The sequence below is a fragment of the Gouania willdenowi genome, chromosome 9 (genome assembly GCF_900634775.1).
Source record: "Gouania willdenowi chromosome 9, fGouWil2.1, whole genome shotgun sequence".
NCBI classification, from domain to species: Eukaryota; Metazoa; Chordata; class Actinopteri; order Blenniiformes; family Gobiesocidae; genus Gouania; species Gouania willdenowi.
The window spans coordinates 40,859,421-40,872,688 of NC_041052.1; the positions used below are offsets into that span (position 1 = coordinate 40,859,421).

Sequence of the window (13,268 nt, forward strand, 5' to 3'; positions counted from 1 at the left end):
CTATAAAGCGTACCTCTATAGTGGCAGCATTCCAATCATTTAGCAATTTTCCGAAAAAACAAATTTGGCCACACCCTATTGGCTGATGAGGGTGCCCTTCAGATGACTTGGCCAATCAAAATATTATACTCATGTTAGCTTTAATGAGATTTCTGTGTATTCTGATAAGTTTCAACTGATGAGTTTCCTTCTCCACATAAAGTCTCCTCCTCACTGCTCCACGTCTGCATATTAGTACATTTACAGCTTTTTATGGTCACTTTTTACTGGAACCAGATTCATACACCGCTTCATCTGCTCTTCTTACCGTGAACCACCGCGGAGCGATCACAGCGAGTCGGACTCTGAGTCAGAATACGGACGCGATCACTTCTAAACTAACCCATCGTGGTGATTTGGCAACTTTATGTTGTTTATTGTTTCTTTCTATTACAAACTGGCTGATTTCTGCGGTATCCAGACTGTTCTGATTTCCGTCTCTGTCTCTCCGTCCTCCTTACGTAAGCTTCTCCATCAGCCTTAGAGTCCAGAGCACCGATCAACCCTGAACAAAACTAACACAGTGATTTAACCACTTTATACTATTTGTTGTTTCCTTTTATTACAAACTGGCTGATTTTTACTGTATTACTTTGTAGAGGCTGCTGCAGCGCTCTCTCTCTCTCTCTCTCTCTCTCTCTCTCTCTCTCTCTCTCTCTCTTTTACAACATTTCTCCATGTCTTTGCCATGATGAGGGCGTGTTCATGACAAAAGGACTGATCTGAATGATTCGGTGGGAGCACAAACAATTGATTAGTGTCATTCGTCCACCTTAACGACAATCCCATTGGTCTAATGAGACGGAGATCAATTTTTGGACGGCATGAAACTTGTAAAACTGGAAAAAAAATCCACAAATTAGCCGTGTCATGGTTTAAGCCGCAGGGTTCATAGCGTGGGAAAAAAGTAGCGGCTTATAGCCTGGAAATTACGGTTTGTTATTACCAGTTAAAAATTCAAAGAAGTAATTTCAGTCGACTAAATACAGATTTAGTGAATTTAAATAACTTCAAAGTTAGCTGTCTAAATCTAGACTTAAAAAAGCTGATTCAAATTTTCATTAGAAAACTAATATTGAGGCTTTATTGTAATTTAGTAAATGTATTGACACTGGTGTCAGCGTCTTAAGGACATTCTGAAACAAGCCCTGTGATTGGACAGCCATGCTTGATGAATCAGGTCATTAATTATCACATACACAGAATGTCTGTGTAGAAATGGCCTTGAATGTAATCTATAATGAGCTTCATGAAGCTAAACCATGTGACTCCATCATTGCAGCTGGTTTCCGACGTCCTCTGGTTCTGTTTGGACCCATCGCTGATGCTGCTGCTGAGAGGCTGGCCACTGAGATGCCTGATTTATTTGTTGTTGCAAGTGAGTCTTTGCAGGCTTGTGTTGATTTATTTATTTATTTATGATCGTGAGCCTTAATAATCTTTGTCATCGTTCTGTGTTGCTGTGATAGAAACTGAGCCCAAAGACGCCGGCTCAGAGAAGTCGTCAGGTGTAGTTCGTCTGAACACCATCAGACAAATCATTGAGCAGGTACTGTCTGCACAGCCATCATGATTCAAACACACATGTCCTTTTTGAAAAGAGTTATTCCAGTAACAGTTTATTCCAGTAACTGAGGTGCAGCCCTCATCCCTCTATTGTTCAAAGTCCGTTGTTTAGATAAAGTTCTGCAGATGAAAATCCCTGCAGTGCCTTGTTGAATATTTGTGAAAATCTGAAGAATATTTGAAGAAATCACAGAATACATTTGGTAACTCAGTGTACAAGTGCACATACCTACGTATACACATGAATAAACAATTTCTGTAGATGTTAATATTTACGGCTGAACCCTCTATGAAATTATGCAGAAGATATTTATTTTTTTATTTATTCAGTTCATTTCCGACATGGTTGCATTCACAGAAATTCATTTGACATTCAGAGCTTTTTCATGCCGGAAAGGGCGACGGAAAAAAGCATTATGCTTATCCAGATCCGTCCCCTAATTTGAACGCAGATAATTTTACATCCAACCTCGTTTCTTCATGGGTTGGAAAAAGATATGATGAAAACAGTTGAAATGGGTTGAAAAACATAGATATATGCTATAACATGTTGAAATAAGCTCAGAAAGTTGCAGAACAGTGAAAAAGCTAAAGAAAGAAGAATTAAGATGAAAAATATCCACAGGTTAAAGGATCTCAAACAATCTAAATAAAGTAGAACAAAATTGAAGAAAGTGTAAGAGGTTCATAAAGTTGAAAAAATGTTAAAATTATTGGTTACAGTCAGAATTGTGCCTGCTGTAGGTAAAACACACCATTTTTGCAGCAAAAAAAAGTGTTAATTTCATTGAAAAAAGAGGTTTTATTTAATCTGAATATGTGCTTGGTTTCTACAGCCAATCAGATTTCAATCCACTTAAAATATATGTTTTTAAATGTGTTACGAAAACACAATACCAACAGAAAACTGGCCTCACCAAACAGACTCATGACTCAGCAAAACCTCCATCAGATGACACGGCCTCAGGCTTCAAAATAAAAGTCGTCAGACTCAACAGCCTCAGGCCATAAAACACAACATTGCATTTTAGTTTGACGAAACCGTCAATAAACATGACGTCATCAATATCTGCTGCCTCGGATACGAGAGTACGGTTTTTTCTATTTATTTTCAAAGGTTGAGATATATCAACGTTTCATTTAACTATGTATTTATTAATCAAACACTATGTATCTTAAATTTTTAAAAATAAAAGGAAAGATCGGCTTTTTAATTTACTTTTTAATGTAAGTTAATGACCTCACCAGCTTTGATTTTGTTTAAATATGTTCACATTCAGATTTATGGTTTTAATTTGAAGGGTATTATGTAGTGATATGCACTTTTTCCTGTCGTGACAGAAAAGAAAAATCGTGTTTTGTTAAATAAAATACAACTAAAGGTGAAGCTGGTTTGCACGGATGGCACCCGGTTGATAAGGAAACAAGGTTTGTGTTTGACCTTATTGTTTTACGCTAGTTTTTTGTTATATTTTACTGTTTGCACATTGCCTGTATGTGCTCTTTTTGTCCAACAGATGGTGCTAATGCATAGTTAATTAATATACGGTTGGAAAAGCGTGTTAAAATTCACCGACGTTAGAGATTGTTAATGCGTTTAGGAAAGATTTATAAATAAGTCAATCTGTTGTAATTAATGAGCTATTAATAATGCTAAATGTTTATTACTGTAATTGTATTTGTATTGTTTTTTGTATAGCTCTTATAGTGTGTTCACTAAGGTCAACATGGTTCAAATAAAGGAAAAGTGAACCATCAGTTTTAGAGTCAGACATCAAACAACCAGGGGACGTCACAATGTGTACCTCTGGTTCCTTCAAAATAAAAAATGCCATGTCGAGTCTAATGACTTTTATTTTGAAGCCTGAGACCGTGTCATTTGACAAGTGACTCCGTTTCATCTGACTGAAGTTTTGCTGAGTCATGAGTCCATTTGGTCTGACCAATGACAGAGGTTTTCCTGATATCTGAGACCTGAGGACGTCCTAAACTGTACACCGTACTGCTAATATTCTATATTTTTAAATAATATTTGGACCACCTTAACCCTTCTGTTCATTCCACCCCCCCAACCCCCCCAAAGGACAAACACGCCCTGCTGGACGTGACCCCTAAAGCCGTGGACACGTTGAACTACAACCAGTGGTATCCCATCGTCATCTTCTTCAACCCTGACAGTAAACATGGAATCAAAGCCATGAGGCAGAGAATCATCCCCACCTCAAACCGTAGCGCTCGTAAACTCTATGAACAGGCTGTGAAACTGAGGAAGACCTGCTCACACCTGTTCACTGGTAGAGAGCACACACACACACACACACACACACACTCAGTCTGCCAGTGTGCTCTGTGCTGGAGGTGATCAATGATTCTCTTTTATAGCCACGATTGATCTGAATTCCTCCAATGACGCCTGGTACGGCAGCGTCAAAGACTCCATTGGAGAGCAGCAGATGCAGGCTGTGTGGGTTTCTGATGGAAAGGTAAACACACACACACACATTCCCCCTTACCACGCCCCTGTTATCCCACTGACCAGTCTTTCTCTAAGCTGTTTGACCCTTTCCTGTTGGAACGAAGATATTGTCACATAGATTCTTCCTTTGGTCCATTTATAGCTTTTACCACTGAGGAGACTGGACACACCAGTACCTGTTGATTTCTGTTTCATACAAGAGGCGGTTGGTAGGGGTGTACAATACTATGAATTTAAGGATATGATATATCATGATACTAAACTATACAATATATATCGCAATATATACTGATGTTAAACAATACAATACAATATATATATATATATATATATATATATATATATCCCGATGCTAAACAATAAGATATATATCCCCATGCTTAACAATGCGATATATATTATATCACGATATAATTGTAATTGGTCACCGTAATTGTAACTGAACATGGATACTTAAAGACGTAATTGTAATTTATAAATGTAATTGACCCCAACCCTGGGCTGGGCGATATGGTCAAAAACTCATATCTCGCGCAATTTACAACAAAGGTCATCTCATAGCGCTATCAAAAATATAAAATTCATAATAAGAAAGAAAAAAACCCAACAAGATCCACATGAACAAGCATTTAGCGACAGTGGGAAGAAACAACTCCCTTTAACAGGAAGAAATCTCCGTTAGAACCAGGTTCAGAGGTGGCAGCCATCTGCGTGGACTGGTTGTGGTTAGTGGACAGAAGGACCAACAGAACAGGATAGAGAGATAGAACATCAGAATGTTCCAGACTAGTTGAGCCGTGAACCACAGATCAGGAACTGATATAAGATCTAAATCTCAATCATTTTAATTTAAATAAAGTCTGACCAGAAACATAATACAGGGTTAAAATTGCTGATGCTAAATGCCACACAGACACATTTATTAACAAACACCTGCACAATATGTGACACTTGTGGCTTTTTTTGCTGTTCTGAGAAGTAGAGAAAGCAGCCACTCCTAAAACAGGTATTTTGAAACAAAATAAGTTATAAAAAAATACATATATCGATGTATGAGTTATTGTAATTTTCTATGTCACCAAAATGGAAAACTTGATATATCTTGAATCTTGATATATCGCTCAGCCCTGGTCATGATACGATATTTCCCAATACGATATACATTGCGATATATCGAGATATGCTAACAGATAGCTAACACAAGAGGAAGGCTACATTTTATGGGCTTATTTATTTCAAGCTCAGTAATTGTGATTAATTGTAATTGAACTTCAGTAATCAAGGACATAATTGTGATTGATTTTAGTGGGAAAATAATAATTGTAATTTTAATTGTAATTGAATAAATTGCTGGTCATCGTAATCGTAATTGAAGATGTAATTGTAATTTAAACATGTCTTTTACCCCCAACCCTGGTGCTTATATTATAATATAAGTAAAAAATTCTGGATAAAAACCTCATCGGTTGTAAATTTTTGCAAACTAAAAAAAGGTTTTACTCATCAGAAAGTAATTTACAATTACAAATCAATTACAAAGTTCAATTACAATTAATCACAATTACTGAGCTTGAAATAAATAACCACATAAAACGTAACCTTCCTCTTGTGTTAGCTTTCTGTTAGCATTTCTAATGCTAACAGGTCCTAAATCAGCTGTAAAATACACTAAAAACAAATATTTATCATCTAATTTATTTCCTATCTATTGATTACCTTGTTAGGCTTCCTAATCAATAAAAATATAGGTTTTCAATATTTTTGGTGTGGGTGTCTGAGCCTTATTTGTGTCAGTATACCCCTAGATTTATATATTTTTTTAAATAAAATGCGGGAAAGCTTAATATGAAACATATTGTAATCATTGTTAACTACATATGTGTAGAACTGTACACATAGAACTGTAACATGGTTCCCCAGTTATGCATTCAATTATAATTGACAATTTCTGTAGAATTTTTATGGTAATTACAATTACAAAGTTAATTATCTAAACTCATTTACAATTTAATTACGATTACGACAGCAACAGATTTTAAAATTACAATTACAATTAAAATGACATCATAATTCTAATTGTTTATCAATTATGTGATTATAATAACCCTGAAACAAGCTAAATAGCAGCTTTAAAGTTCAGCAGCTGGATGTGTCCTGTCTCTTTAGTGGACCAGCTCTTAGTCCTCTGAGCATGCTCACTCTGTGTCTTCCTACCTGGTGCCAGTAGTGCTCTACAGCTCGGCTCTGTTTGTCTTTCTTCTTCTTCTTCTTCTCTTGTTTCTGTGCGCTCCGTCTGTCCGTCCTTCCTTCCTGTGCACCCAAGATCCATCATGTGTCTCTTCTAGCTGGAAGGAGTAGAGAGTGACCTGGACTGCCAGGACGTGGAGCGTCTGTCCTACCTATCCAGCATGTCCACGGACTACCTGAGCATGGACAGCAGGCTGACCTCTGACCTGGACGACACGGCCGATGAGGGCGGGGCCTACACAGATAACGAGCCCGACGCTGAGATGATGCACATTTCTGCCATTAGCAGGTCGTCAGAACCTGTGAGGGCTGAGGAGGTCAGAGTTACACACACACACACACACACGCACACCATGGTCCGGATCAATTATAATTATAATCACGTAATTGATAATTCAATACAATTATTAAGAAACACTTTATTAAAGGGAGGGGGCAGTGTTACACCTAGGTGAGGGGGAAGGGAACCGGGAAGAGGGAGTCAGGGTGGGAAAATGGAAGGGGTGGGGAAGAGTTGACTGTTATAAGGTGAGAGTGAGATGTGATGTTATAGTTGTGCATGTTGTAATTGTAATTTTATAAATCTGTTGCTGTCGTTATCGTAATTAAATTGTAAATTAGTTTAAATAATTGACTTTTTAATTGTAATTGCCATTGAAAATCTATAATTTAACACTGTTACAGTTCTATGTACAGTTCTACAAATATATAGTAATTATTAAAATATGTTTCACATCGAGCTTTTCCACATTTTACCATTTAAAAAATGAAATGGAGGGTTACACTGACACAAATAAGGCTCAGAAACCTATATTTTTATTGATTATGAAGCCTAACAAGGAAACCAATAGATAGGAAATAAATTATATGATAGATATTTGTTTTTAGTGTATTTTACAGCTGATTTAGGACCTGTTAGCATTAGAGATGCTAACAGAAAGCTAACACAAGAGGAAGGTTAACGTTTATTACAATATTTATGTCAGGCTCAGTAATCAACTTTAGTAATTGAGAACGTAATTGACTTTTCTGAGGATTCAAAATAATTGTATTTTCATTGTAATTGGAAAAAATGCTGGTCACTGTAATGGTAATTCAATTGTAATTAAACATGGGTAATTGAAAACATAGCTGTAACGGATAAATTACATCAACCCTGACACACACACAATGTGACTGAACCTGTGTGTGTGCGTGTGCGTAGATCCTACGTAGGTACAGTCCAGATATCAGAAGTCGCTCGGTAAAAATCAGCAGCCATGACCCTCTAAAGAGGTCGAGTCCTTCACCTGTTTACTCTGCAGACAGTAAGGTGAGTCACACCTGTAGGGGAGCTAGACCCCGCCCACCTCTGCTGGGGGGTCACATTTTTCACAGAAGACAAAGGCTGTGTTTGAAATCGCATAATAATGTACTACTTACTACACACTCAATGAGTATATTGTTACGACTGGTGCCTCCTGGCCTCTCAGCCGTAATATCTATTGCCATATCTGGCAATCTGTACATATACTGTATTTATTATTTGTTTCTGCAAATGCAGTATTGTTTGTGCAATGTTGAGCAATCTGAATGCACTACCCCTTTATTTAGGTTTATATAAACTATCTGTAATTAAAAGAACTACTTTAAAGAACTGTAAATAAATACTTATCCGTCCATGTTCAAAAATATTTGAAGGTAAACTGATTCACAGTTTATCTTTCTGTTGATCTTCATTTGTAGTCAAGTTAATTTTATTGTAGCTGTTACATTTGGTATTGCTACGTAAGTTGACCAGAAAATAACAAGATGTGGTAATTGTCTTGCTGCCTTTTATTTTCCCATATAACAGATCATCTTAGTCATCATCAGAACAGTTGCTCAGTCTAGTGATTTTGTTTTCGAGGTAACACTAAAATACTACTTTAAGCAGTGTCATTTCACACAGTTTGGACAATCATATCCTTTACAAGATAAAACGTGACTGCTTTAGTTACACTAGGCCTGAGTGATATAGACCAATAATCATATCTATATATTTTTTCCTCAAAATGGCAATAGGCGATATAAACGCTATTTATTTATTTATTTATTTATGCGGAGCATACTTCTCTGATTGAGCTCTAATTAATTATTCGGTGTGTTTATAGTGCTGACATGAGCCTGACTAGTAAATGGTGTGATTTGGCACCTTTGTATGTGCTGTGTATGAGCCACAGTCATATGGTACAGACAAGGCACCGCGAGGGATAAAATGTGCACTACAGTCAGTTCTATGATCTCTTTTAATCCTTCATGATCTAATATCATCAGATCGCACACCCCTACTGTCGACTATATACTGTAAGTATGTTAGTATGGTTAGGATGATGAGCGTTCCCACTGAAGTATACTCCCAAGTTTCCCAAGATGCATTTGGAACCTACAAGGACAAAAACCTGAAGCTAAATATCTCTGTTGGTTCTCCACCTTTGAAAGTTCTGAAAACATTTGAAGTGAGAAAGTGACCTATGGCGTCACATTTGTGTCAAAAGTCAAACGTGCAGCTTTACACACTCGTGCGCAAATTAAAACTACTCGCAGGCACAAATACCTGGCACACGTGGCTGATATAAGTTTGTGTGCTCTCTGCTCGCTCAGTGAAAATTTACGCACGGACGAAAAACTGACTTTTGACATTTAGGGGCGGGCCACAGTAGATGACTCCTGGAATGCCCCTCCTTTCTGATTGGTCATCTAAAACACCTACTGTCTCCAGGCAAGAGACAATCTGGATGAAATTACTTTGATCTAGATTTATTTTGAAAATCTAGCTTGAAGCCGTTCCCAGGACCATTTCACATTCTTCTCCCATTTCATCTACATCCAGGTATTTCTTGAATACTCGTTTCATACTATCTAATGTGAACGCACGACATACTCATTTAGACGTCAAACTTAATCTAATGAGTAGTACGTTAGTATGTGATTTCAAACACAGACAAAGAGTCAGATCAGTTTGTCTGTAAAGCCCCTCCTCCTCTCATCCAGGTGAAACTGTCGATGAGAAACGACCCTCTTCTTCTATCAAGCTCCACAATCTCACATCCTCATCATCATCATCGACAGCTCCACCACCCCCCCCCCAGCTCTAGTCAGAGCTATGACTCCCCCTCCAGCAGCAGCCCAACCAGCAGCAATAATGACCCCCCTCCCCCACCTATCTCACACTTGAGTGTGCCACCCCCATCCCCCCGCAACCAGCTCACTGCTATGAACAGTCTGCCCTCCACTGGTGGGAGTTCTCTAGATGTTCCGTCGTCTTTGGCTCCGCCCACCGTCTCTTTGGCAACCACGAGGCAGCCGAGAGAGGCCCAGGAACTCCTGGATGATGATCCGTGTCTGACGTCCTTCCTCAGGAGGATCAAAGCCTTTGAGAAGATGGACAACCTCTCCAGAGCCCAGAGAGTGCTGCAGCTGCAGGAGGCGCAGAGTGCCAGGGTGGGCGTGCCCACTGCTCCCATTGGTCTGTGCAGTTAGAATACAAACTATCAGAAAGTCTCCACAGTGTTTGTGTTGGTGCTGTGGTTCACTTTGATATAGATGTGTTTCACACACACCAGACAATGTGTTCAGGCATTTTAAAAACCACTCACACATTCATGACAAGCAGATTATCATTCAACTCAATCTGCTTCACGTGTTCCTTCATAAATGAAGTATTTTATTAGGAATCCACCAAAATGAACTCTTGACCAAAACCGAAACTGAAAATAAGAGAACTCCAAAACTTAAAATGAGATAACTCACAAACCGAAAACGAGAGATCCATGGCCAAAAACCAAAATATGAAAATAAATTATGCAAATTATTAATACCATTACATTTATTTGTATTCAATTCAACTTTATTTTCTGTTGCACAAATTACAACAAAGTCATCTCAATGCGCTTATCAAAATATAAAATTCATAATAAGAAAGAAAATATCCAACAAGATCCACATGAACAAGCATTTAGCGACAGTGGGAAGAAACAACTCCATTTTAACAGGAAGTGACATCATCAGCTTCACGACACCTGAAACAGAGCAGAGAGAGAAGGACGAGGAGAAGACACTGACTGCAGAAAAACATTATTATCAAGTCATCCTGTGTTGGCCTTGGGCCTCACTCCCAGTGCCTAGTCAGCACTTATTATAAAGGTGATGAATCTCTTTCCGTTAATTGGTAAGTTCACAGACGAGCCCATGTCCGCTCTAGCGGTTAGATTATGTTATGATTCAGTCCTGATGTACCGAAATTCCGGCCACCAAAAATTGAGCCCAAAAGTGCATTTTCAGTTTTCGGCCTTGGTTTTTTAATTTTCGGTTTTCAGCCAAAAATGTTCATTTTGGTTCATCCCTCGTATAAATGTGTACTAGCATCACTAACATTAAAACATTGCAATTGATAGATTAATATTGATGCTTCAAAGCATCAATCAGTTTAAAATTTGAAAATTTTTATTTAGCACTAACATTCCAACAGTGCACAATATAAAATTAAATAACCTATAACTGACTGAGCTAGTAATAATAATAATAATAATAATAATAATAATGTTTCAGTGAGAAATGGGTCATTTTTGGTTTTTGGCCAAAAGTCCATTTTCGGTAGAAAGATTTCTGTGGCCAAATTTTCTGTTTATTGCTAATATTTGATATTTATCTTTATTGGTCAAAAGGTCATAGACATGCTATAAAGTGACTTGTTGTGACCCAGTGTTTTCTGTTGCTTATTGTCAGGTGGAAGTTGTTCAGAAGAATTCTGATATATACGCTGTTCCTCTGAAGACCGCCAAGCTGGACCACAGCCGCCCCCAGCCCATTGGGTAGGAGACCCTACTGACACCCTACTGACATCCTACTGATACCCTACTGACACCCTACTGATACCCTACTGATACCCTACTGATACCCTACTGACACCCTACTGACACCCTACTGACACCCTACTGACAACCTACTGACAACCTACTGACATCCTAGTGACACCCTACTGACAACCTACTGACACCCTACTGACACCCTACTGCCACAGCTACTTCCATGCAGGACTCATCACTGATTAGACACACACTGGTGTCTTTGTACTGGAGTTGGGTTTGTACTGTCCTCTACTGCAGGAGTTCTCAACCTTGGGGTTGTGAGACACTGAGGGGTCGCCAGATGCCTTCAAGAAACTAAAAATATTCTTTGAACAATTTTAGCCAATTTTTGTTTTTTGTTTTTTCTGCATCTACACCAAACTTGCCATATTTTTGCTTCTTTTAATCCATTTTTGCTACATTACTCCCATTTCTGACAGTTCTACATCAATTAATGCATTTTCTGCACATTTTTTCTACTTTCAACACATCATCAGCACTATCAACCATTTCCATGTTATGTCCATTTTTGTCCACTCTAATTTGAAACTTTTAATTAATTTGTGGTTTTTAAAATCCCATTTCTTGACTGCTTTTTGCCCATTTTGGTCACTTTTCAGTCTTTGAAAAGCTGATCACTGACTTGTGGTTGTTGTCTCTTTAGCTCCAGCTCGGGTCCAGAAGCCCCTCCCCCTCCCCCTCCCCCGCCCACAAAGGGACATCCTTTCTACCTCAGTGAAGAGGAGACACAGAGGGAGGAAACCAAAGGATATTTCTCAGCCACTTCCCACCAGTACAACGACACTGAACTTTAGCAGCTAATCTAAAAACGTTGACAAACTGGTGATGTGTGTGTGCTGCACATGAAACACTGACCATTCCATCCAGTCTGCTGCTGACCTTCAAGTGACACCTTAAAAACTACTTCTACTGTCAGAGACTTTGACGCCGTCTTCACCTTCTATTTAAATGTTTCTGTTTTTTTTTTACATATCACAGAGTGATCACAAGTCACTTGTTTTATTGCCTATGCAACTTTTTCAGTTTTTGCACAGCAAATTAAACCTTTGCCACAAGTATTTTGCTCACAAAATCTTAACTGAGCCCCCGCTTTGTCACAGTTCCACCCCCGTATCATAGGTATAACCAACCCCCTATCTATTTATATACATATAGCTCTATAGCCAGTATATATTATGCACTATCTATCTATCTATCTATCTATCTATCTATCTATCTATCTATCTATCCACACACACACACACACACACACACACACAGATATATATAAGTACATATATTCTACCTATATTACCACTGGAGTTACAATAATATTTTTGAAGTGCCTTTTCCTTTCTTAGTCCCGTGAGGTTTGGCTCGTCTTTCCTTGGCCTCGCGGCCGCTGTGTGGGCCACAAACCTCTGCTGCTGTCAGGCTTTAAAGGGAAACCAGGGAACCACTGACACCAAAACCTTAAAACTATTCCCTCACTGAGTCTGTTCTGAGTACAGCAACTACACGTGGAGTACAGTGCACACAATGCAGGTTAATGCCAATATACACAAGTGTTCAGAGGGAGGGAATACAAATGTGTGAAATGATTGCAAATGTTGGAATATTAAACCACAAACTTCAATGACATCATTCCTTGTTTTCTATGGAATGGGCAGTCAATGCACAATCTGTTTTCTAGGGGGAATTAAAGAGTCGTTTGCACTGGTCCTCTGCGTTATTTGCTGCATGCTGAGGTAAAGTGAGACATCATGTGCCATCTGCCACGACTTTAACATGAAGCCATGGACACTTGTTGCACTTTTATAAAAACAACACTGTTCAACAATAAACTGCTCTGCAAACAAAGTCTGAGAGACTGTCGTTAATAGCACAAAAATAGCAAACCTCGGCCCACCTTTGGGGACCAAATGTGTTCCTTCTGCTTATTCAGTGTTTTAAATTGTCAATATTTCATTCAGTTTAAGGAATAATTGTATGAATCTTGGCCAGGAGTTTTCTTTTATTGTCAAGTTCATATTTCAATGATCACTTTCAGTGCAACATGTATAGAACAGGAG

At 38.4% G+C, this 13,268-nt stretch overlaps 1 protein-coding gene across 5 annotated transcripts in view; it reads left to right on the forward strand.

Moving 5' to 3' along the window:
* LOC114469208 (tight junction protein ZO-2-like) overlaps nt 1-13,042 on the forward strand; it is an 80,544-nt gene extending 67,502 nt beyond the window's left edge. The window contains exons 15-23 of one of the 5 annotated variants that reach the window (XR_003674739.1): nt 1,322-1,417; nt 1,509-1,588; nt 3,689-3,899; nt 3,988-4,088; nt 6,427-6,645; nt 7,533-7,640; nt 9,341-9,815; nt 11,075-11,160; nt 11,861-11,990. Coding sequence is in view for 4 of the 5 variants with exons in the window: in XM_028456475.1 (XP_028312276.1) it covers nt 1,322-1,417; nt 1,509-1,588; nt 3,689-3,899; nt 3,988-4,088; nt 6,427-6,645; nt 7,533-7,640; nt 9,341-9,790; nt 11,075-11,160; nt 11,861-12,011 (1,502 nt within the window). In the remaining variant the exon portion in view is untranslated. The other 4 variants (XM_028456475.1, XM_028456474.1, XM_028456476.1 and 1 more) reach the window with 4 other exon arrangements.
* Nucleotides 13,043-13,268: the final 226 nt, after the last annotated feature.